This window comes from Peromyscus eremicus, chromosome 3, assembly GCF_949786415.1.
Source record: "Peromyscus eremicus chromosome 3, PerEre_H2_v1, whole genome shotgun sequence".
Lineage (NCBI taxonomy): Eukaryota > Metazoa > Chordata > Mammalia > Rodentia > Cricetidae > Peromyscus > Peromyscus eremicus.
The window spans coordinates 3429197-3454654 of record NC_081418.1 but is presented as its reverse complement, the minus strand read 5'-3'; the positions used below and the strand labels follow the sequence as shown (position 1 = coordinate 3454654).

Here is a 25458-nt window from a genome sequence, read left to right as displayed (position 1 = left end):
GAGAGCTGGACATGGTGGCGTATGTCTGTAATCCTAGCACTTAGAAGGCTTGGGTGGTAGGCTGAGGGGTTTGAGACCAGCCTGAGCTACACAGTGAGATCCTATCTCAAAAGCAAAAAGTGAACTATGGTTTGAAAGATAAAAATAAATCTTATGAAGTCACACTGGCCATATTCACAGGTGGCTCATCACTGATAAAAATTGCCATTATGTGACAGCTGATTACATGACTTAGGCCATAATTATAATAACTGTCATTCATTAAGCAATCTCTACTGCTAAACTTCTATCTACCCACATTTAATATCTTGTTAAATCTTCTAATAAGATCCCCACTTTAATGCTGTAAGAAAATGAAACCTTGGGGCAGAAAAGTGGCTTCTGTTAAGAGCTCAGGGGTCTGGGGCCAGCACGGGTGAGCAGAACTTTTAGCAAGTTTCTGTTCATGACTGTTCTAGAATAAGAAGGCTCTGAGTCACAAACAGCAGTTCCCAGGGCCTGAGGCAGAGAAGACAACTTCTGGCGACAGCCCTGTTCTCACAAGGACCCACCCACAGGGCCTTCCTTCTTAGTGGACCCCAAGCCAAATCTGGCATCTGAGTTTGCAGCTGCCAAGGAGTGAGTTCTGTTGGCCTTGGTGAGCACAGCCTAGGCAGGGGTTGGTGATAAAGAGTTGGCTTCCAAGTCAGGGGTATGAACAATGAGTTCATGGCTCTCTCTCTCCGCTCTCACTCAGGATATGCCTCTCTCTCACTCCCAGGAGTTGGGTGAGAGACTTCATTTGGATTCCTTCTAAACCCTTGGAAATCAAAGACCTAAACTTAAAGCTCTGGAATGGCCCTGGGCTCCTCTTCAGAGCCTCAGAGCATTCATGCACAAATCACCCCACAGGAACCTTTTCTGCCCAGTCAGGACAGAACCGATTCAAGCCAAGGCCTTCCCTGCAGGTCAGCCAGTCCTATTCAGTCAGTATAACTTTTCTGAGCACATTTGATACGTGCCAAGAACTGTTACAAGTCAGTGTTGACGTAACATTTAAAAATTCTTATTCTGATTTATTAATTGACAGAGAGCTTCCCTGTGTAAACCAGGCTGGCCTCAGAATTGTGGTGGTCTTGCCTTTGCCATCTGAGAGCTAAGATTACAGCTGACATAACATTCACATTAAAAATTATTTTCATGGTGAAAGGGGGACGTGCTTAGTGCAGAAGACCGGAGCAATGGAGTGGAAGAGAGCAAAGGCAGGTAACCACGCTCCGGGCGCGGGAACCAACTGCCACCTTTCTGTTGTCTTTCTCCCCTGCAGTCTCCTCACTTATTGGCACATGATGAATGAAAACTACAGTCTCTCCTTGCTAAACTATGACCTCCCTCTGGATCTCTAGGAGGTGCAGAGCCTCACAATTTAATTCTAAATGCAAATCCCTTGGCTTGAATATTCTAGAGCATAATAGCTACTTGGCATGTTGCTTTTCGCTCTGTTAATACTGATTTAAACCCAACATTCAGGTGACAAGCTGCTTTCTGAAATGACGACTGAAATGACAACGAAGATTACTTTTCTGCATCAACAGATTCAGACTCTGCATTTGTAGTCTGTACTTTCGGAAGAGACCCTCAAATGAATTAGCGGAGAGAGCTTTTTAGAAGGTTGCTACTTCTGAAAGAGCAGGATGTGCCTTGCATGCTGAATATTTCCAGCTCAATGAATAAATCCTTCGCCTATACTTCACTTCACTCTGTACTCCCAAGGAGGCCGGATATGATTACTCAACTAAAGATTAAATCCAACGAAGATTCCACATCAAGAGATCCCCTTCGCTTTTCTAGCGATTTGTAGTTTTGTTTTGTTTTGTATCAACTCTGACTCCACATCTCTGTTTTACCTCAGGGTTACAGAGAAGTCAGGCAGGAAAGATTTAGAATTGAAGAGAGGCATGGCTGGAAACACTGGAGGGAACGCCATCGGTTCAGCTGGCTCTGCTCTGTCTGTTCCTGCCATAACCAAAGCTGGTGAGAGACTGAGTGACAATGAGACTCTGAACAGCGCTGTAGTAGCCTGGGGGCTGTGTCTTCAAAATCTCAAACGTGTCACAGGCAGAGTTTGCTTGTGTTATGACTTCTTCAGGGTACAGGGCACAGTCCTCAGGGTGCCGCCCCTTTGTCCTTCAGTGTGCCTTGTTCCTCTCCCTCCAGTTCTGATGGGACAGTAAATGCCAGTGCGAAGGGCCGACACGTGATGCTCTCTGGCCACCCTTGGTATTTTCTGACCATGGAGAATAAACAGAAGAACTAAGTAAAACCAATCGGAGTCTTTTAAAAAATTTTATTTTGAGTCAGAAACTTATATTGCTCAGCCTTAAACATTGGTTTAAGCCCAGACTGACCTCAAACTTGTAGTAATCCCCCTGCTTCAGCCTCCCTTACAGGCACAAGCTACCATGCCTGGCTCCAGTGAGAGTCTTGAAGGGACTGGAGCCCAGAGTGCCAGGAGAATGCCTATTCCACGTGGCTCTGAGCTTATGAGCTCAAATGGCCACATGAATTTGGGGTCTGTTTTATTTGTGGGGAAGGGGACATGTTTCCCATGTGAATGGGAAAGACTTGGCTGAGAACAAAGCAGAGCTCCTGACTGGAGCAGACAGAAGGCAGAAATTAAAGAGAAGGAAAAACAGAGGCCACACTCTGCATCCAATTACAGCAGAGCCGTGCTAGCCTGGACTGGCTTTCCAGCAAGTGAGTCATGCTCCATGCTCAGGTAGTGAGACACAGGTTCCTTTTGCTTGGAAACAAAGACCTGGAAAGCTTTCTGACGCCCATTTTATAAAAGTGGGGAAACTAAATCCCAGAGGGGTGCTGGCCCAGATTAAATATTGATGCAAGAGGAGGTCGAGGTTCTTCAAACGCTGTGTCAATAAAACAACCAGGATAATGAAAACAACCACAGAAAACAAGGCTAGAGATCTCTTTGCTGAGCTGCCCAGACCTGTAGCCTTGTAGAGCAGTGTAACCTTGTAGAGCAGCTTTCACGTCCTATACACGGCCAGCCTTTCATAGAGCTTCAGGTCTCCAGACTCCCGAATTATCTCCTGCTCAGTCTCACTGTGCCTAAATTTTTCATTTTGGTTACTTTTTTCTTAAATAAAACACTTTTAGTACTACCTCAAAGATCCCAAAAGTAAGGAGTTATAACTATACCTCATTAATATCTAATTAATATAATTATATTTATATGTAAAATGATATATAACGTAATTATATAACATGTTATATATTGTATGATGTATGTGATATGTTAAATATCATATATATGATATATAATGGTATAATATAATATTCTAATTAATATAATTATATATAAAAATATACACTAATAACTATAACTATGTCTCATTAATATCATATCTCAAGAGCCAATGGCTGCTTAGCTTTTGCTGTATCTGTGTCTTTCTCCTCTCTGGCTATGTGTCCTACTTTTGATATTTGTGGGTGTTTTCAACACCAAGGTTACCCAACCTTTCAGTTCAAGTAGCCAAACAGGAGATCAGTTGTTCTCAGAGTCTTGGTCTCCAGACACTTTTCCACTTAAAAAAACAATGTGTGTAGGGGGCAGAACACATGAAGACCAGACAGGGGGATGTTGGGTATCTTCCCTAATCACTTCTCTAGTTCTTGAGACACAGTCGCTCACTGATTGGCTAGTTGGCTGGCCAGAAAGCTCCATCAGTCCATCTGTCTTTGCTACTTAGGCTGAAATTACAAGTGTGGGCTAGCTCATCTGTTTACGTGGGTGCCAGGGACCCAAACACAGGTGGGTCCTCATGCTTATGTGGCTAGTAATTTGAGCTCACAAAAATTGCCAAGGAACCCAAAGAGCTTGTATGAGCTATTTTTAATCAATATTTACTATATTTAAAATTAAATGAGAAAATATTTAAAGATTTAGTTATACTGATAAGATAAACCAGCAACATGTTTATATAAATATTTTAATGAAAACTAGTGTCTTAGTTAGGGTTTCTATTGCTGTGAAGAGACACCATGACCTCAGCAACTCTTATAAAGGAATACATTTAGCTGTGGTGGCTAATTTACAGTTCAGAGGTTTAGTCCATTATCATCATGTTGGGGAGCATGGTGATGTGCAGGCAGACATGGTGCTGGCTACATCTTGATCAGAAGGCAAAAGGAAGTGGACTCATACAATGGGCAGTATCTTGAGCATTGGAAACCTCAAAGCTCACCCCCACAGGGACACACTTCCTCCAACAAGGCCACACCTACTCCAAAAAAAGCAACACCTCCCTGTGAACTTATGGGAGCCAATTACATTCAAACTACCACAACTATGTTTTCCAGAACCGAAAAGAAAAGAAATGCAAAATGGCTTGAGTGGAATTATTTTAAACTTTTGCAAATATGGTAAATATGTTGCTCAGTAGAAGCTGATAGGGATTTCTGCTTCTGAGTAATGAAGTCCTGAGGGAAAGTGTTGTTGACAGAGGCACAGCTACATCAAGGAGCCTACAGTCTTGGGCTGAGAGGGATGTCAAAGCCTTCCTCGGAACTGAGTGCGAGTGTTGACAGTGTGTACGTTCTCCCTCGGAATATTTACTGCCTGCAGACTGCTCCCTTACAGAGATGGCTCCTGCTGAAATTACCTATATCTGCCTCCTTGATCCAGCTGTATACCATCAACCCTGCTCCTTGTTTATCGGCATGTAATAACCCAGCCTCTCTGTTAACTCAGTATGATAAGCACTGTGAGCGTCTAGGCTGCTCTGGTTGTTCTCCAGCTGATTCCAGCTTTCTGTGTGCCTGTCTGTCATTTCTTCATTCCCTCACAACTCTAGTCAGGTCCAAGTCCCTGAAGCCATGTAAAGGACGCAGCAGGTGTCAGTGGGTGTTTTTAAAGTTTCTGGGTCATTCTTATAAACAGGCTTAGAGTCCATCCATCATGAAGAGGTCAGAGTCTACAAAAACACATCTTGGTTCCTGTTATCCACCCTCCAGTGAGCATCTCTGTTAAATACCCACACTGTATGTTTCAGTGCATACAGACCTGGGCTGACACAAACAGCAGTTTATGACCTAGTTCCATTAATGCTCGATACGATTAGAGAGAGCACGGACGTGGGTTTAAATCACAAGCAGACCTAGAGTTTCGAGAGATGTTTAAAGATGATAAAGGAAGTTAGAAACAAAGGGTCAAATTAAACAATCTACAAATCATCAAGTGCAAAAGTGTTGTCATTGTCTGGGATGGCGGCCTCCAGTTTTCTTCCTGCTAGGAACTGGAGCACCAAGGGAAGGTTGAGGGGCGAGCAGTCCAGGATCCCATCAGCCAGCCTGGAGGGCACTGCTCAGAAGGAGGCAAGCTTGCAAGCAATCGAGAGACAGTCACAAGACCTGTGCTTCAAGACCTGCGCAGAGCGATGGGGCAGTTTTAAATAGGGACCGTTAACGAGATGTCCCTGGTCAGATGGCGAAACAGCTGAGTGAAGACAGGCATCAGGGAACTACAAAAACCTGAGCTGAAGAGAGCCACATGTGGACAGCCAGGCTCTGTTTAAAAGCGTGAGCCGATGACAGCTCACGTGGGGTCAGCCAGGGGAGAAGCCTAATTTGCTAATGTGATGGGGCATGATGAGGAAAATGTCTGCTCTAGATTGCCTGCCCCCAGAATGTTCCCTCTGGCCAGGACAGCTATTGAAGGCACAGCACTGTTTCTCCCAATAGAAAACCCTGCAGTTGGTGTCCAGGAATTCAACAGCTGCCGCGACGCGTACACACCAGGGCAGTGCAACAGATAGTAGTTTGACTTGCACTGAGAGATGGTGGCTGGATGAGCATAAAGGAACTAGACACACTGTGCTAGAGGCTGTGGATTCTCCAGTCCTAAAAACAACCCAGGCACCTGCGCTTGTTACCTGTTGTGAGCTTAAACACAAATGGAGATTTCCATTTAAAATTTTTTTCCATAAACGTTAATCCAAGTGATTCTGCCTAAAGCCTTATTTTCTATTGTTTTAACAGTTTTCATTGGCATTCAAAATTTTTCATATTTATTGTACATAGTGAGTTTCATTAAGACATTTTCATTCAAGTATATCACATGTACATGACCATGGTCACCCCTTACATGCTTCCCTCACTAGCCCCTGTCTTTCCCCAAGACAGTCTAATTTCTATTTTCACATCATATATATTATTTGTATATACCTTTTCTACAATGTGTGTTTTTGGCTACTTTGTCAAACTCTTGTAGCTGGAGTTTTCTCCAGTCCCGCCTGGGCCCACAGCCACTCAGACCCAAATAAAACACACAGAGGCTTATATTAATTAAAACTGTATGGCCTAATGGCTCAGGCTTCTTGCTAACTAGATCTTACATCTTAAATTAACCCATTTCTATAAATCTATACCTTGCCATGTGGCTTGTGGCTTACCGGTATCTTTACATCTTGCTTCTCATGGCGGCAGCTGGCAGCATCTCCTCACTCAGCCTTCCTGTTCCCAGAATTCTTCTCTCTGCTTGTCCTGCCTATATTTCCTGCCTGGCTACTGGCGAATCAGCACTTTATTTATTAACCAGTCAGAGCAACACATTCACAGCATACAGAGCGATATCCACAGCAAACTCTAGTGGTTGTAGTTGTGTGACTGTCTCTGGGTCCCCCATCGCATCCCTCCAGTCTCTGCCTACCTGTGCTAGTACCATGCGGTTTTGCTACTACAGCTCTATAGTAAAACTTGAAGCCAGGTATCAGGAAAGCCCAGCACTGTTCTTTTTGCTCATGATTGTTTTGGCTACTTGGACTCTTCTTTGCTTCCACATGAGTTTTAGGATTTTTAAAAATTTCCATGAAAAATGTGGGATTCAGATGGAGATTGTACAGAAGCCACAAGTCATTTTTGTTACTGGAGCCATTTAGCAGGCTATTCTTTCCATGAGCCTGGAAGGGCTTTGGGGCTTCCGCTCTCTTCTGTTCTTTCTTAGTGTTGTGAAGTTGTCACACACATTCTTAGGCACTTGTGAAGCTGCTGTGAACAGGACAAAGCAGATCTCTAGCACTAATCCAATAGTAGAACATGAACTGCAGGTGCACTCACAGCTGGTGCTTGCTACAAAAAGCCAGTGGAGAACACAACAAGGTTAGTATTGTGTATACTAAGATATTGGCTACTAGGACTAGGAATGCCAAGAAATATGCAGTCTACCAGACTCCCAAATTGATGCTTGCCTGTGGTGATGTCTTCAGGGGTTTACACTTCTCTTTTCAGCCAAGCTCCCCCAAAGGCAATATGACACTCAGAGGGGAGATAGTGAGTCATAAAATAGAACCAAACAACCAGCTCTTTGAAACTGTGGTTGGAAAGACCCATTCCGTTGAGTCTTTTTCAGTAGCAGATATCCCAAATTATTCCGCCATTCAATTCTGTGTACGGTTCTATCTTGGCCTCCAAGTTAAAGGAAAGAAGGGACTTCATTTTAACTTCTATTATCTCTAGCACCTAGCTCAGTGGCTAACATATTAGAAAAGTATCCACAGAATGTATGAAAAGCTGTAAAACTGGACATTCCAACTGGCTTGATCTCTTTACCTTATTTTCTAGGCTGGTCTCTTATCCTAACATCTTTTCCCAGTATGTTGCTAAAATTCCTTTCCTGGAAGACATAAAGAATGTCTGCCCTTTCTTCCTACAGTCCCAGTGACAAACCAAAGCTCGATTCCACCGAAGTTCACCCTGGGGGAACCAATGAGCTTACCAGGCTTACTTGGAGAGCAGTAGGTGATGGGTTACAGGCAGGTGGTGGGTGAGTTCAAGCAGACACTCTCGACACTCTGTGCCCAGGATGCATGATGCCCCCATGGCTGTGTACATAAGAATTCCCTCACTTTAATCCTTCCCTGCCTGTATCTTCTAGCCCTTTCTAGAGGCCCAGAGGTCCAGAGGCCATGTGCAAATCAGAGCAGAATAGCATACAACTGGTTGAGAGGACTGGCTGGATAATCAGATGAGGGTCCATGAGCCTTTCCGTTCCCTCATCCCCAAAGGGTACACAAACAGTTAACAAGGCCAGCTATGATGATCTTTGGTTAGTAGACCCAACTGAACCTGAAGGTGGTGTTGGTGGGTTATCCTGTTCAATGGGGTGGAATTCTTAATATAACGATCTTTCAGTACCATTATACTGACCCAGCAATTTTAATAGCAAAAAGATGGTTATGAATAGAAAGCATAAGACCTATCTACTCAAAGTCTGCACTTCCAAGCAAAATAAACAAATGCATCTGCAAACAGAATACTGGGTATAGATTTCAAGGGAGGCAAACTGGCCACCACACTCAGAAATCAGTCTACTTTACCATAAAGCACTTCCCCTAGTTCCAAAGTTGGGAAAAATAAATCCGTTGTATACATAACTGATCAAAACTTGCAGGATTTGACTAAGATTAGAGCACAATCCCTTAAAACCTATCAAGAATATTAAAACATAATTATAGACAGTCACTTTGTTAAGAGTGAGAGATGGACTTAGCATTAAAGACAAAAGAAAGACAAGCCAATCAGATTCTACATCGTTTGTTGAATATCATCAAAAAGGACTATGAGAACATTTGACATTGGGATTTTCTAATGATAGGAGGTGTGAGTGTGTTGAAGTGTAGACTCCACTTTCTGTAATTGGTAGAGACAACAACTACATTCTCCTCACAAGGAGGGAAAAGATGCTAAGAACTAATTAGAAAGGGGAAAGGCTTGGGGTTGAACAGCCATCTGCCTGAGCTCTTCTCAGGCTGAATTCCTTCACTTAGTCTAGGCAACAAGGGTATGCAGACTGTAAGGATAAGTGGATACATCTGGTATAGGATACAGGTCAAGGCTACAGCAATCTAAGATGAGCTCTAAGGCAGCACAGCCTTCTGGCAACCTCCCGCCTACCCTGGCTGCTCTGACAACCTCCCGTCCACCCTGGCTGCTCTGACAACCTCCCGCCCACCCTGGCTGCCCCACATTTGTCCACCCTCACTGCTCCACATTTGTCCACCCTCACTGCCCCACATTTGTCCACCCTCACTGCCCCACATTTGTCCACCCTCACTGCCCCACATTTGTCCACCCTCACTGCTCCACATTTGTCCACCCTCACTGCTCCACATTTGTCCACTCTCACTGCTCCACATTTGTCCACCCTCACTGCTCCACATTTGTCCACCCTCACTGCTCCACATTTGTCCACCCTCACTGCCCCACAACCTTCCATCCACTCTCATTGATGACAACCTTCTGTCCACTCTCACTGATGACAACCTTCTGTCCACTCTCACTGCTCTGCAACTCAGGGTAGTTTCTGGCTTTTCTCTCTTCTCCTCTCACTACCTCCTTTCTGCTTTATGGTTTGCCTTAACTCATGGCTTCCATGGCCTTTGCTTTCCTAGCCTCTATCCCAGTTGACACTGCTCTAACTCAGCGCTGTAGTAAGAGCAACTGCTTTGTCTGCAAATCACCATCAAGGACAAGAGGCCTCAACTGGGTAAAGTGTTCATGCTGGCAAGTCCCATAGCATATGCAATAGTCCACAGAAAGGTGGGCTGCTTTAGGGTAGGCACCAATCTCCCGCTATCCAGCTAAGACAGAGGAAATCAGCAGAGGCAGGCAAAGCTTGGTAACTACAGAAAAAAAGTTGCTTCCCGACATGAGCAGAGGGTGGCAAGCTCAAGTCACCCAACCCTCACATCCAACTGCTCTATCACACTCCAGACTCATAAGAGGAGGAAGTCTGAGCTGCATTGTAGAGGTGGGCAGGGACAGAGTTGGTTTTGCAGAGCAATGTCTCAGGCAGCTGAAGCAGGAAGGGAATGACAGGACTACTTTTTGTGAGGTATCTCCATTTTCCAGGAAAGCTACAGGGGAAATGCCAGTAGTGAAGGGCTGACAGAGAAGCGTGAAGGTGGTGAGGGGGGTTGGCAGAGCCATTTTGGGGAGCCTGTACATGGGCATGAAACTGATGGGAAGAAACAGCATTGCCGAGTGTGAGACTCAGGTCTCCGCAATACCTTGATCAGCATGATGGGTAGCACAGTCAAGCCCTGTGTGCAGAGTGAGCATATGAAGTGGAGGACTGAAAGCAGGCAGGAGGTAAGACAGCAGTTCTCAACCTGGGGGTCAACCGAGTCACAGGAGTCACCTAAGACCATCGGAAAACACAGATAGTTACATACAATTCATAACAGCAGCAAAATTACAGTTATGAAGTAGCAATAAAAATAACTTAATGGCTGGGGTCCCCACAACACGAAGGGTCGCAGCATTAGGAAGCTTGGGAACCACTGTGCCAGGATGTTGGTACAGTTGGTGCAGGAGACAGAGCTAACAATGAGGGGATATGGACAGAGCACGCACCCCAGAATCTGGTAGAAGCAGCTGCAAACTGGCAGTTATGCACAGACTCACTAGGATCCAAAGAGACGAAGCCTGTATCATTTTTTTTAAATTACATTTATTTAGTCCCTCTCTCTCTCTCTCTCTCTCTCTCTCTCTCTCTCTCTCTCTCTCTCTCTCTCTCTCTCTCACACACACACACACACACACACACACACACACACACCAGAGGACAACTTGTAGAAGACCCCCACCAGCATCCCAGGGATTGGTAGCAAGTGCCTTAACCTAATGATCCATCCATCTCACCAGCCCGGGGTAACTTTTTCCCTATTTTAAAAAATTAATTTTAGTTGGCAAAGAAATGGGTTTCATGTGATCAGTGTGTTCTTGCTCACTCTGCCCTTCTCACTGCCTCCACCTGCCCCCTCTTGCTGTGGATATCGCTATATGTAAATAAACTCTGATTGGCCAATAGCCAGACAGGAAGTATAGGCGGGACTAACAGAGAAGAGAATTGAGGGAACAGGAAGGGAAGAGAGAGACTGCCTGGAGCCGCCGCCAGGAGAAGGAAGATGTAAGGTACCAGTAAGCCATGAGCCATGTGGCAAAGTAAAGATTAATAGAAATGGGCTAAATATAAGAGTAAGAGCTAGACAGTGACAGGCCTGAGCTAATGGCCAAGCAGTTTAAATAATGTAAGAGTTTGTGTGTTTATTTTATAAGTGGGCTCTGGGACTGGCGGGACTTGGTGGCAGGAGCTGGAGAGAAATTCTCCAGCTACACCCTCTTGCTGTTTCTCCTCCACAGTATTCTCTTCTGCTCTCCAGAGCTATAATCTCCCTACTTTAATTTCCTCATACGTTCTCACTGTGCCCTTTCTACTTCCATGTCCTATAATGTATACTAAATGTAAAAGCACATGTATTTAAACCCAAATTTCACAAGAGACAAAGTATGCAATATGTGAGTTATTTTGCTTAACATAATTTCAAGTCCCATCATTAGAAAGTAAAGTAATCAAATCATGGTTTCTTGTAAAAGACCTCATCTCCATCATTTAGATGAGGCAGGACTTCTAATTGGCAGGGGGCATTTGACATTTTAACACAAATGGTTTATCTTGAAATTTTTTTGTCAGTTCACCCAGGCCACTACTTATTTGTCTTGTTGAGAAAGGTGAAGGGTGAGTCTCTCTATACCACCACTTTATCAGCTCTTCTGCTAAGTGTCCAGCCTGTGTCCTCAGACCTTCTCATAGCCCCAAAGAGAGGTATTACCACCCACAGCCTACAGCTGAGAAAACCAGAGCTTGGGGAGTGTAGTGAAGGAGGAGTGAACTAAAGTATGATATATGTATGTATGAAAATGCCATAATGGTGGATCTCTGTGAGTTCAAGGCCAGCCTGGTGTACAAGGTGACCAGGACAGGCAAGGCTACAAAAAGAAACCTTGTCTACAAAATCCAAAAAAGAAAATGCCATAATGAAATCCATTACATGCTTAAAAATTAAAAAGAAAGCCCAAGATGAGAGATTGAAGACTGTGAAACAATGTTCTTTAAGGAGGGCACACAGTCAAATCAGCGAAGAGAGGCCATGACAAGGTCAATTATGACTCTTTTCCTGCTGAGGTTGATTAGTTTACACACAAGCTCACAAGGAATACAGGCAGGTAATTTTTCAGTTTGTTTGTCCCAGAGTATTTTTTTTATGGCTAAATATTAGCCTTAAGAAGTTAAGAAGAGAGTGACATTACAGACACCAGCTGCATGGGAACCTGGAACGTGAGTTCTGTCCTTACCTACGCAACCTTGGACAAGCTTCACTTATTTTTGTGGCCTGTTTATCTGCCCACTGGGGCCTTTGTATGAGGTAGTATGTAAGGCACTTGGACTCAAGTCATCCATCTACTCCTTAAAAAGACCAAGCCATATTATAAACAAGCTTAGAGCTTTCAATCCCATTTCATGTTCTATGTTCATAGAGGTAAGGAGCCAGAAAGGAACTAACAGAGCACACCATGTAGTTATGTGATAAAGCTCCCATAGTTTCTAATTGCAGAAATCAGAGAATTTCCTGGTGTTGGAAGAGGCAGAGGGTGCTGGAGGTGGCCCCAGGGAGGGCCACTGCTCTTTGTCCTTGGTCCCTCTTCCATCCTCACTCTTTCTAATATCCTTTTTGGAAAACCTTCCCTGAATTTTAGGAACTGACTAGGCAAACCAAGTAAACCACAGGAACGCGTTTCTGGACCCGTTTCTCAGAAGCAGACATCCCACTACTGAGCTCGGCTTGGCTCTGAATGGCAGGAATCTTGTAGGGCTGTGCTCCAACCTGTGGAATCTCATGCTGTTTTGGGTGGAGTATTGGACTGAATTAGTGACACTCTTGGTTGGTAGCTGATAGAATGTGTGGGGTGCTATGGTGAGGGCTTTCTTACTCCCAGAAGCCTCCTAGATCCCCCAGACAGTCAATACTTTGTGGGGGAATGCTGCACAGTGATACAGGATAAGCATTTGTGCTATTTTTGTAGGATGGCAGGAGAAAGTTGGGACCAGGTGAATGAAAGAAGTGCTAGCCATATTGCTATTCCTGAAGTCTCAGACTCCTTTTTTTTTAACATTTTTATTTTATAATTAAATTTTACATATCAGCCATGGATTCCCGTCTTCCCTCCTCCCACTCCCCAGGCTTCCCCCCCAATCCACCCCCCATTCCCACCTTCTCCAAGGCCAGGTCTCCCCTGGGGAGTCAGCCCAGCCTGGTAGATTCAGTTGAGGCAGATCCAGTCCCCTCCTCCCTGCACCCAGGCTGAGCAAAGTGTCTCAGCATAGGCCCTAGGTTCCAAAAAGCCAGCTCATGCACCAAGGACAGGTCCTGGTCCTACTTGTACAGCCACTTTGGAAATCAATATGGCGTTTTCTTAGAAAATTGGGAATCAACCTCCCTCAAGACCCAGCTATACCACTCTTGGGAATATACCCAAAGAATGCTCAATAATACCACAAGGACACATGCTCAACTATGTTCATAGCTGCATTATTTCTTTTTTTTTTCTCAAAAACACTTTATTTACTGAAAAAGGATAAATGATGCATCAGTTATGAAAAGAAGTTCACAGTAACACAGGCATTAAGCACACATCTGGAAGCTCAGTACTCAGGAAGCAGCACCTGAGAATGAGCCTGGGCTACATAAGGAAACACTGACATTTATATAATTATTTCATATATAACAAAATTTGACCCAATTTAGTTGGAAAAAGAAAACTCCATGACCTGGGTGGTGGGAGCACACATCTTTAATCCCAGCACTCAGGAGTCAGATTCAGGGAGATCTTTGTGAGTTCAAAGCTAGCCTCATCTACAAATCAAATTCCAGAACATCTAGAGCTGTTCCACAGAGAAACCCTGTCTTGAAAAACAAAAAGAAAAAGAAGGAAGAGAGAGAGAGAGAGAGAGAGAGAGAGAGAGAGAGAGAGAGAGAGAGAGAGAACTTCATGAGGAATTTCTTTCTCATATATTTATTCTCTCATATACATCGTGACTGCCATTTCCTGTCCCTTGTCTTTCCCCAGCTCCTTCTCCCCACCTCACCACTCTGCCTGTTTCACTCCTCTTCTGTTTACCTTCAGAAAAGAGCAGGCCTCCCAGGGATAACAACCAAACTTGGCACAAGTTAGAGTAAGATTTGCACAAACCCTCATATCAAAGCTGGATGAGGCAACACACTAGGAGGAAAGGGGTCCCCAATAGTAGGTAAAAGAGTCAGAGACAGTCTCACTCTGTTAGGAGTCCCACAAAAACACCAAGTTGCACAACTGTAACATATATTCAGAGGACCTTTTCAGTTTTTTTTTTTTTTTATTTTTTGACACGATTTTTCTGTGTAGCTTTGGAGCCTGTCCTGGAACTCACTCTGTAGCCCAGGCTGGCCTCGAAATCAGGTATCAGCCTGCCTCGGCCTCCTGAGTGCTGGGATTAAAGCTGTGCACCACCACTGCCCGGCCTTTTTCAGTTCTATACAGGATCCCCGATTGTCAGTTCAGTCTGTGTGAGCCCCTACAAGTACTGGTTATTTTACTCTGTGGGCCTTGTTCTTATGGTGTCCTTAACCCCTCTGACTTCTACAATCCTTCCTCCCCCTCTGCCCCAGGATTTGCATGTGGAGTTTCTTTCTAATTGCTGTCCAAATTCTCAATCACCAGCTGGAATCCCAAGCATCAGAAGACAAATTCAAGTAGTTCAAGGCTAGCCTTGGCAACATAGATTTAGACTCAGTGTCAAAAAAGCAAATTTATTGGGTGTGGTGTTGGCACATACCTCTAGCCCCTTCACTCTGGCAGGAGGACAGAGGAATGCTAGGAGATACAGGACAATCCATCCATCTAAGAGGTGAAATAAAACCTCAGGCACAGCACAGTTAAGTCGGCAGGTATACAAACTCTGAAGCTCAGCTGAGCTGCTAAACTCTACACACCAACACCAGGATATGACCTGTGGTCCTTAGGAGCATTCACTCATTCCCCCAAACCTCAGATTCAGCAATGTCCTGGCCATTGTCTGCACTTCCACCTCTTCCTTGCTACAATGATTTCTTGGCTTGATCCAAGGTTTTTTTTTTTAAATTTATTTAGTACAGAATGTCATTTATTGAAGGAGGGAGGAGGTCTTAAATACAAGCTTACAGCACAATGGGAGAACCCCGGAGGGCAGAAGTTTGCTATTAATGTTTTACAATCTTGCATCTAAGCTGTTAACACCCATTATGCAGGATACACAGACAAATATCTTCCCTTAAGCATTCAGAAGGGTGGAACCCAGGAGGGAATTAGCATAGGGAGGATATCAAGGTCAAGGTCAGCAAGCAAGGCAACAGTTACCCAAAACAGGGGCCAGGGCCCTACAGGTCCCCCTTTTACTAAAAAAATGAGCTTCTGATTTAGGTTGTGTGGGATGTCAGCAGGTCACCTTACCTGTCATGGAGACACCTGCCCCGGCCATACAGGCACTCTGTCTTAGGTTGGTGAGCGCCCCCCAGGCATTACCCGTCTCTGAATATTCATTATCATACAGGCTCAATCATGTGTGAGCTGCAGAGTTAACTGCTGTCAAAAATCTCAAAGTGGCACTGGGTTTGCAATCTGTGTGTTCAACACAGAAAAGACCAACAGAAGTCCTAACCCACCCACAGCCAGTAGGCTAAAGGCAACTGAGCCATTCCCTTCCTTAATGAGCCTTACTGTAAATTGGAGTCCTTGTAAGATGGTATCCCAAAAGCAAATGGAACTTGAGTTTATAAATTTATAATTTTCAAGCCAATCGAAATGTATATAACTACTGAATTAAATTTATCATGCCCAATAGAATGAAAGATTAACTAACTGTGGTAGCTACTTTTGCTGCCAGGGTCTCCACTGTGCTAGCTGTAGTAAGCAATTATGAAATGGTAATCCCAGAAACAGTAGCAGCGGTGGCCGCCACTGCTATAACAGCAACAACGGCAGCAGCAATGTCAAATTCTCTTTTGGAGCGTGTGGGCATCCACTGACATGGATACAACTCCAGGACACATGCTCAACTATGTTCATAGCTGCATTATTTCTAATAGCCATGACCTGGAAACAACCTAGATGCCCTTCAACTGAAGAATGGATAAATAAAATGTGGTACATATACACAATGGAGTACTACTCAGCCAAGAAAAACAATGACATCATGAGGTTTGCAGGCAAATGGATGGAACTAGAAAATATCATCCTGAGTGAGGTAACCCAGATTCAGAAAGACAAACATGGTATGTACTCACTCATAAGTAGATACTAGATGTAAAGCAAAGGATAACCAGACTGCAACTTACAACTCCAGGGAGGCTACCTAGTAAAGAGGACCCTGAGAAAGACAGAGGGATTGCCCAGCGACAGAGAAATGGATGAGATCTACATCAGACTCCTTTCTTAAAGAGCCAATTCTAAGCTTAAAGTAGGTTTGAAAACACATGTGACTATTCCTGAATAAAGTGGGCACCAAGGACGTTTGTGTCAATTAGGTAATATATATTTGAACATTTAACCACCTTGTTGGCCATGATCTCTCAGTGTGATTTATGTGGCAAAACTGTGTTTAAAATATACACTGTCCTGCTACTGAACTTCAACATCTCAGGCAACAGTTTCCTACACTCCAGTACGAAGGGGCAAGTATCACCCATGTCAAAGCATCCTGGGTGTGTATACTCGTACCCTATCCTGTTACCAGGACTTAAACAAAATCCGGAGTGTCAAGAAATCACTAAAACTTTATTTCACCACCCCCTTGTCTAAAGGGTATAAACTGGGGTTTATGCTACAGCAAACACAAAATCATCCCACACATGTAACTTAAAACAGTACACACACAACTGTCAGTCATAGAAGGTTTTATTTTAAACTTGCTGTTCAAATTTTCAAAAACAACACGCGGCAAAGAAACAGCACACAACATCTGCCATAATTCTACCTCTGAACTTCTTTTTCTCTATGATGTGGTATGTTACAATCTCAACTTCTTACATTCATGGTATTCTTAAAGGCAGTGACATCAACTTACTACTTTGAAATGGTTCTGTTAACATTATGAACTGCTTAAAAACATTCTCCTTTTAGCATTCTACTGTTGCCCACATTAATGGCACAATCAATATATATGTTGCTGACAGTTATACTGTACAATCAACTCCCAAGTCTATGTCAAACAGAACTGCGACCTAAAGCAAGCATTTTTCTAAGTCAGTATACCCAGCTACTTTTCTCAAAAATATTCTGAAATAAGTTTTTGTAAGATACAATAATTTCATCTTTTTATTCCTAACAGAACTCATGCTGTACTTTTTTTTTCTCAAAATATATTTGATATAGTCTGTGCAAAATGTTAAGTTCTGTATAGGTATGTACCTTATTCTGAAAAAGTTTATAAAATATAGTGCCTAAAAACAACATCAGACAATACAGGACGAAACGTATCAGACAAAGCCTAGTTCTTCACATGAGAAACTAAGTATGTTCTTAAAGCTCTGGTAATACATTCCTTGAAAATACTCAGAATGCACTTTGGTCATTATTGGACATATTAGAACACAGGCAAACGGAACACAATGCTGTCTGCTGTTTCCTATGCAAAGAGCACTCTACAATGAGGCTGAACTGAAGCTGGTCAAAGGAATGGGGAGAGCAACGTTGTATCACATGGCTCTGTTCTCTGCACATTCCTGATATTAAGAGTGATTTGGGAATTAGAACTGCACCGATCAAATAAATTATTTACAATTAATTATTTAAATTCCTTAAAATATGCTAAAAATATGAATATATTCAATATGACTTTGCACCAAGAAAATTCTAGATTGTTTCAACTAAATTCTTTGTTTTAGAAACCAAATGCTTGGCTTAAACAAAGCAATCACAAAAACATTTTGTTTCATGTAATTCTTAAAACACTACTGATTGTACAAATGTAACAACTTAGAATCAAGGCCAGATGCAGGGGACTATCATATTTGCCCTATTTACCTAACAGGAAACATGATAGGCTCCCTCTGGACACTTGACAGGTTACTGAAGGGAGAGAAGCTAGCTTTCCATGTTAAAAGCATCTAAAAATAGCCCTTACATAACGGAGCTGGAGGAGGGGTGCACCGGATTAAATTTAGAGGCTAGGAGTGGTAGAACGAAGCTGTCTTTTCAGAAAATTTGGAAACTTTGTAACTAGCAATCACATATTTTGTTGGTTCTTAACTTTATTCATAAGCTTTACTTAAATGTGGTAGGAACAGCATACGCTATAGTGTACCATGGGAAATTCTTTTGAGTAAACACAACGTACTTGAGTAACAGCAGTAGGCACTTCACTTGTGAGATGAGAATAGACCTCACTCAAAAGGATACCATATTATGCCCTAGTACACTGTAACATATCCCACATAAAGATGTACATCAAAAGTAACAATTTTAAAAAGTGCACATTTTGAGCATGCACAGTTGGAGCTGTGCAAACAGCTCAGTGTTTCAAATAAATACATTTATTACTAATTAATTTTTATCAAAGTATTTTACAGTATGGTAACCATTTACAATTATTGCTCCATTAAGAGTTTTATTATCAAAGAGCACTTGTTGACCTGTTACATAACACCATAAATTAATACTGACAGGTGCTTCAACTTCAGCTTCATTAGTTCAGGTCCCAGCATTATTCTCAAATAGTTCAAGAGCGATCCTGGGTGGATCCTGGTTTACCAAAGAAAATGCACTCTGTGTTTAGCTGAGTCCAATGCACTATTTCAGAGTTGAAGCTTTCCTCAAGTAAGGCAAGTCCACGGCATTGATGGATGGAGAAACAGTGCTGAGCAATGGCTTCTATTTTCACAATTTGTTTGTCAATTATTTATGACCAATTACCAGGACCTCAGGTGTCTGGATCAGTTTTGTCACCCTTTCAACAACTAAGAACGTCTATGCTTCAAATAGACTAAAATCAATATATAAAAAAAAGAATAAGAAAGAAATACACACACACACATACACAACAACAAAAACAGTAAACAAGCAAAATAAATATAAGAATTGCACAATACAGTCTGATGTAAACACTTCATTCCCAGCAGCCTCCTGGAGCAGAGCCAGTGACTGCTTCCAGACAGCTTCATCAGCACTCATGCTCTGCAACACGGGCTACATCTTCATGTGCTCTCAACTGTCACGATTTAATCTTCCACAGCTATAGAGAAAAAATGACAAGTCATGACCACTATTAATATAGAAGCTCACGTCCTGCTACACACTGTCCTTAAACTCCACTCCCAGGTGTAGAATGTAGTATTTGAGCACCTTTAGCCTTCTGTAAGAACTCATCAGAAACATGGTGGTGAAAATCAGATTTCTCTTGTTTGCTTTCCTGAGAAATGTCAATATATATCTAATACTTGTTTAATATGCTCTTTCTAACCCTTACTAACATTTGTGCATGTATGGAGGATATATCCATCACTATATAAATAATATGTTTTTGGCCAACAAAAGAATATGGCTCTTTTTGTTGAATCATTAGAACCTGTTTCAATTAATGAGGAAAAATAAATACTTCCTCTTATCCTAGAAGAGTCCTATATATAATGAATTCTGTTCCAAATTAGAAGTTCTATCAATATGAGAATCCATGGCTATATGTAAATCCCTGAAGTTAAATGTGTAGCCACTGTTATTAACTATACAAACTTGCCAAAACAACCCCAGTATGCATGTGAAATCTCAAAAGGGTAACAAACAAAACATGCAGGCTTTTACCTTTAAATTAAATCCAAGCAGGTCACTGATGACCCCAGAGACAGCCGACAGGATGACAACCTGGGTGATGTTGTAGAGCAGCGGGTTCATGGTGAGTCCGTACAACCTAAAGGGACTGTCCAATTCCTAGCAGAGCAGACAAGAGGTCCTGTAACAATTTCCAGTAACTAAGTCCCCAATGTATTAAAAAAAAAAATCACTATTCAAGAAGTAATAAATTATGGATACTTTTAGAAAATACAAACTTATCTAAATTTGAAATAAGTAAAATTTAATGGTGATGTTGATTTGTTTTCAAGGAAAGTGACTTCCTTTAAAATAAGTTTTATAAATTTTTTGCTTCAATTCTTGTTACAAATGAGTAAAGTCTTCACCTACTAGCTACAGGAGATTAGAGAATGCGTTTAGGGGTAAGAGCTGGAAGAGAAGCTAAAAGAGTCAATTCATTTTCAAATATACAATTAACTAATTAACTGGAGATTCAAATATTAAAAGGTCTGTTATATGACAGGTATCATGCTGGACTTTGGGAAGGTAAAATTCAGCCCTTGAAGGGCTTGATAGTTTAGTAAGCATGCAAATCATAAAGTGAGTCACTAACATTACTAGAGCAGGACTCGAAGAAGGCATTCCTGAAGCCAGAGTTGGAGAAGGTGCCTCGGGATGCTGGGCACTGTTCGAGCCCCAACATAAGGGGGTGCACTGGCTTAGAGGGCTGGCTTCCCCTTAGGCAGACCTGACCATCAACTGACACTAAAGGAACTTAAGCCGGGGGGGTCAGGGGAGCCGACATGGCAGAATTGCAGGGGGATGTGGGGGGGTCTCTGGGCTGGCACAGTGGAAGATAAAGAACAGTAACAACAGAAGCAGGAATGTTTTAAGTTCTGTGTGCCAGATTCTCAAGTAAGAGACAAAGGTCTCACCCAGGATGGTACTGATAGGGAAAGGGGATGGGCTGGAGGGCATCTAGATAACCAAGGCCTTGTGAGTTTCTGGGCTGGTGAAAGTGAGAGAAGGTACAGTTCACACTCAGGCTCAAGTCTGGGCTGGACCAGAAGGTCCAGTGCTGTGCCCTGAATTCACTCTTATGACTATCTCCACTTTACAGCTGTCAGCCACAGGGCACCCTGAAGATACCTGACACAAAAGCAAAAAGAAAACCATCAACCCATGGTATTTGTTTGGTGGTGGTGGTGGAGCGGGGAGAGAAGATATGTATCTGTATTCTCATGCTTATTTAAAAACTATCATCTACCTCAAGATCCACTTAAAAGAAAAATTTAAAAGGCAGCTATTAATAATTACCTATTTTATTATCCCTCTACCTACCTCCTCTGAATCTTTTCGATGTCCAATTTCCTATGAGTCACACTCTACACTAACCCTATCACTGAATCACAACTCATTTCATACCATTCTCTGAAAACTTAAAACTCTAAGTAATATGCTCAATTAGTTACAGAAATTAACATTCTTAAATAGATTTTAGTTTCAACAAAGAAAAGCAAGACAATAATGCAATGGTCAAAATGTCCTACTGCATTATCCCTAGAGAGCCAGGCATGGTGGAACACCTGTAATCCTAGCACTCGGGGGACTGAGATAGGAAGTTGCCACAAGTTTGAAGTCACCTTGGGCAACACAGTTCATACCAAGCCAATCAGAGCTACATAGTAAGACCCTGATGTAAAATTAATAAAAGATTTTTTTTAATTCTCAAGGATATTATGGCACCAAACACATTATTACAGTCTTTGATTTATCAAAAATGATTTTCAAATTAAATATTTAATGATAATACATACATAAAACAATGGCTATATATGATTGCTTTTTAAGCTAACTTGGGTCAAGCAGAAGACTGCTCTATGAAATACAAAATGAACAACTTCTGAGTTAACTTCTAATCTTTTGTGAAATGTTTCCTAGTATTCTAGATGAAACTGATTAAACACACACACAGCAAAAAAGAGTATCTATAATACTCTCAACATTCGTAAATGCCTTAACATACTTTTCAAAGAAATTATTTGGATTACTTGAGCAATTAAAAACAAAACAAAATGCACAAATGTGCTCAAATGTAATTTGGAAGCAACTTAGGTAGTAATGACAACTAGATACAAGGCAGACTACAGAGACTAAGACACAGCATCACAGCAGCACACTCCTCTCAATTTCAATTCTTTTCTTACCTTCAATAGTTTAGTAGCCAGTTTTAAAACATTATTCACAAGTGTCAGTTCCTCCTTTTTGTTAGGTTTCTTCTCCATTTTCAAGTAGAGGTTTATCTTTTATATAAAAGAGCCCCGTAGGCAAAATCATTTAAAATTGTAACATTTATGCTTTTCTTTTGCAGTATTGGGGACTGAACCCAGGCCTCATGCACGGTACAGTCATTTTACCAATGAGTTATACCCCCAGCCCACAAATACATTCTTAAACAGATCTGAAAGATAGTCACCACAATATTAATAGTGGTTCTCTGGATATTAATACTACAAATGGTTTTTAATATTTATACATTATTATACATTTCAAATCTTATAATAAACTTATTTTATAATAAGAAAACTCTTAAAAAGGTAAACATTGTATTCTCAGGGCCAGATCAACTTAGAGAATAAATAGCAACAGAATAAATTCAACAAATTGGCTCATTATTTTTTTAATTATGAAAGTTATTCAAATATTTGCATATCTTTATTATCCACTCTCTAGTAGATACTTCTGGGGTACTTTTTTTGAAAAGACTCTAGCTCCAAGCCTCTTATTATACTATGCTTACCCACTTGATCCATCTTCCCACTTTACTCAGGCAGCCACAACCCCATCAAAACCAATGTCAACATGTGGACTGGTAGGACTAGTGATATCTCTGCCAGAAGTTCTAGGTGCTGGGAACTGGACAGCGGGTAACGTCAAGGGCAGAAGTCATAGTAAGGCAAACCCAAACCACATGTAAGCCAGCACAGGGTAGTGAGTCTACAGGGGGAGCTGGACAGGAGGGGCAGGAGGTGAACGGAGAAGCCATCAGCCTCATAACAAATTTAGGAAGTAGTTGACCTGTCTAATTCCATGAGACCCAGTGACTGTTAGAGACAATTATCTTTAGGGATAACTTGCCTGTTCCATCTAATGGAGCCTATTTAACTACCGGGTATTTAAAACACAAGTGCTTCCTAACTAAAGTATTCGAACAAGCTCATTAGCAAACATTTCTTTTGTACAATTCTTATGAAATAACAAGAGGAATTATTTAGCAAATTCATATAAAATAAAATCAATTATCAAAATTATTATGCTTTGTTCTTTCTGTTGAACAAGAATTTAAATTTACTCTAATGTGGTTCTGTTACAATGTGAAGCCATCATACCCCACTAATGATGTAAAATCTATCATTTTTATAAATATTATTATCTTCCTGCCAAATGAAAATGGAACATAAAAACAGCAGATTAGAGTTGAAATTTGAATCAAGGCAGAAACACTGAAGAATGGCTTGTGTACTATCAAAATGTAAGCTTAGCTCCATAGCATGAATGACCTTAATCAAATAAGAAATAAACAGAAATGCTTTAATTAGTATGTACACATGGGCTGGTCAGATGGCTAGGTGGGGAAAAGTGTTTTCTGCCAGGACTGATGGCCTGAGTTGGATTCCCAGAATATACACGATAGAACAGAACTGATTTTGGCAACTTGTCCTCTCTCTCTGTGTCTCTGCCTCTGTCTCTGTCTCACACCCACACAACTGGACTGTAGACTACAGAATAAACTCACCTGTTCTGTAAGTAGTATTGAGGTATTGCTGTACTTTTTACTTGTTTCTGATCCAAGCGTCACAAACCTCAGGAGAAACAGTGTCAGGGAGATGCACCAGATCACCAGCTCCCAGTTGTAGTGACAGTCAAGGAAGACCTCATGCACATGGAGCAGCTGGAGTGCATGGGGAAAAGGTGTGAAGCAGCAGTGTGAGCACTTCACTTCAAAACATCACTTTATATGGATTGCTCGTAAATGCAGCAGTATGTTTTTAGAGCATACTTATCATGAAGTATTTATGCACATCAGAAGTACAGAGAATAACATAAACAGTAGCTATGCACTCTACCAACTTATTTTACAGTATTTACTTCAGGTTAAAAAAATATTTCAAATCCAGTTAAAACCTTTATATTTTCTTTGTCCCTGATATCTGAGAAAACACCCGACTCTATCCCAAGATAAATTTTGTGTTAATCTTTTCCATGCGGGCTTTTAATAATTTAGGAACAATCTATTCATTCTGTGGTTGTACTTCTCCTTTCTTAGTACTGGGGACACACCCAGGGCTTTGTGCAGGCTAGGCAAGTGTTCCACCACTCTATCATGGTGCCACATCATTAACCTTCAACACTCATCTTTAAACAGTTATTTTAACTCTATCTTGACTTTTAGGTCAATATTATCACATTATCCAATATCCCCTCTAATTCACTTTCTTTCTCACATCTGCTTATTTACTCATTCACGCTGCAGATGAGGAAAGGAGCCATACGCACACGCCATAGCACATGCGTGTGTGATGGTCAGGACAACCCTCAGGAATCAGTTCTCTCCATCAGCCATGTTGGTTCTGGGACCTGAACTCAGATCATCAGGCTCAGAATCAAGCACCTTTGCCCACTGGGCCATCTTGCCAGGCCGTCTGTTTTTTATTCCACTGAACCTTGTTTCTAAGATTTACCCATGTTCAAACATTCAGCTTTAAATTAGTTCATTTTAACTCCTATAACGACAGTAAAAGAACCAACCATAATTATTTTGGTTTGCTCCAACAATTAACATTTATGTTGTTGATTTCTTTATCACCAACAATGCAGCAACAGTCTTGTGCTTCCTTGTCTAAGTATGCAAGGCTTCCATTAGGCATTAATATGTAGGGCTAAAACTACTAGTTCATGGATAGTCACATCTTCAACTTTATGAGATGGTACGTATTTATTTATCTCTAAACAGTGTTACCACTGTATACTCAGCCATGTTTCAGATTCTGTCTGCCCTTATTTTTGTTTATACTCACCCAACTTCTTAACATATGCCACCCTCGTGGGTGTAAAATGAACTCTCATGACTTTAATCTTAACTTTTCCTGATACTTGGGGAAGAGGAGAACGCTCCACACTCTTACTGGCTACTGGGTTTTCTCTCTGTGAGTTACCTTTTCATAGTTCGTAACTTTTCCCCTTAGGATGACTTTCCATTGACTTGCAAAGATAGACTTGTAACATTGCAGTAGCATTTCCCAGGTCCTATTTTGTCCCTTTGTAGCCCACACATTTTATTTGTGATTGAACTTAAAAGTCTTGTTGTTTATGTTTAAATCTCTATTCCACCCAGAATTTATTTTCCAGTATGAAGTACTTTTCATTTACTCCAGATTCCTTTCACTTCCCTATCATGTAAGCCTTCTTGGGTTGATTTATGTATCATGTAACTTGCATGAATTTGTAAAACTGTCTCATCCATTGGACATTCCACTTCTCTGTCCACAGCACAGTCTTCCTGTACCTCAGAAGTAACTCCGTATCTCTAGTCAGGCAACTCGTCCCTCAAACTCTGGACTGTTGCTTCCTGATGAATTTTAGGAAGCTTACCAAAATTGAAAAACAAAAACCCAGCATTCTGTTTAACTGCATGTGATTGTGACCCCAACCATTCTCCGAGGACTAAAGAGGGTCAGCATACATATATACATGTCTGAAGTG

The 25458-nt window shown here is 41.8% G+C and overlaps 1 protein-coding gene and 1 long non-coding RNA gene across 2 annotated transcripts in view; one reads left to right on the top strand and one right to left on the bottom strand.

The window, feature by feature from the left end:
- Nucleotides 1–496: 496 nt before the first annotated feature.
- LOC131905629 (uncharacterized) lies at nt 497–2306 on the top strand. Its single transcript, XR_009377996.1, has 2 exons — nt 497–637; nt 1510–2306. It is a non-coding gene; the product is annotated as an uncharacterized LOC131905629 (long non-coding RNA).
- Nucleotides 2307–16788: 14482 nt separating this feature from the next.
- Phtf2 (putative homeodomain transcription factor 2) overlaps nt 16789–25458 on the bottom strand; it is a 114921-nt gene continuing 106251 nt past the window's right edge. The window contains exons 15-18 of the mRNA XM_059257245.1: nt 23492–23647; nt 21903–21998; nt 19708–19833; nt 16789–19141 (exon numbers count right to left, since the gene is read on the bottom strand). Coding sequence (XP_059113228.1) covers nt 19121–19141; nt 19708–19833; nt 21903–21998; nt 23492–23647 — 399 coding nt within the window. The 3' untranslated portion in view covers nt 16789–19120. The remainder of the gene's footprint in view (nt 19142–19707; nt 19834–21902; nt 21999–23491; nt 23648–25458) is intronic.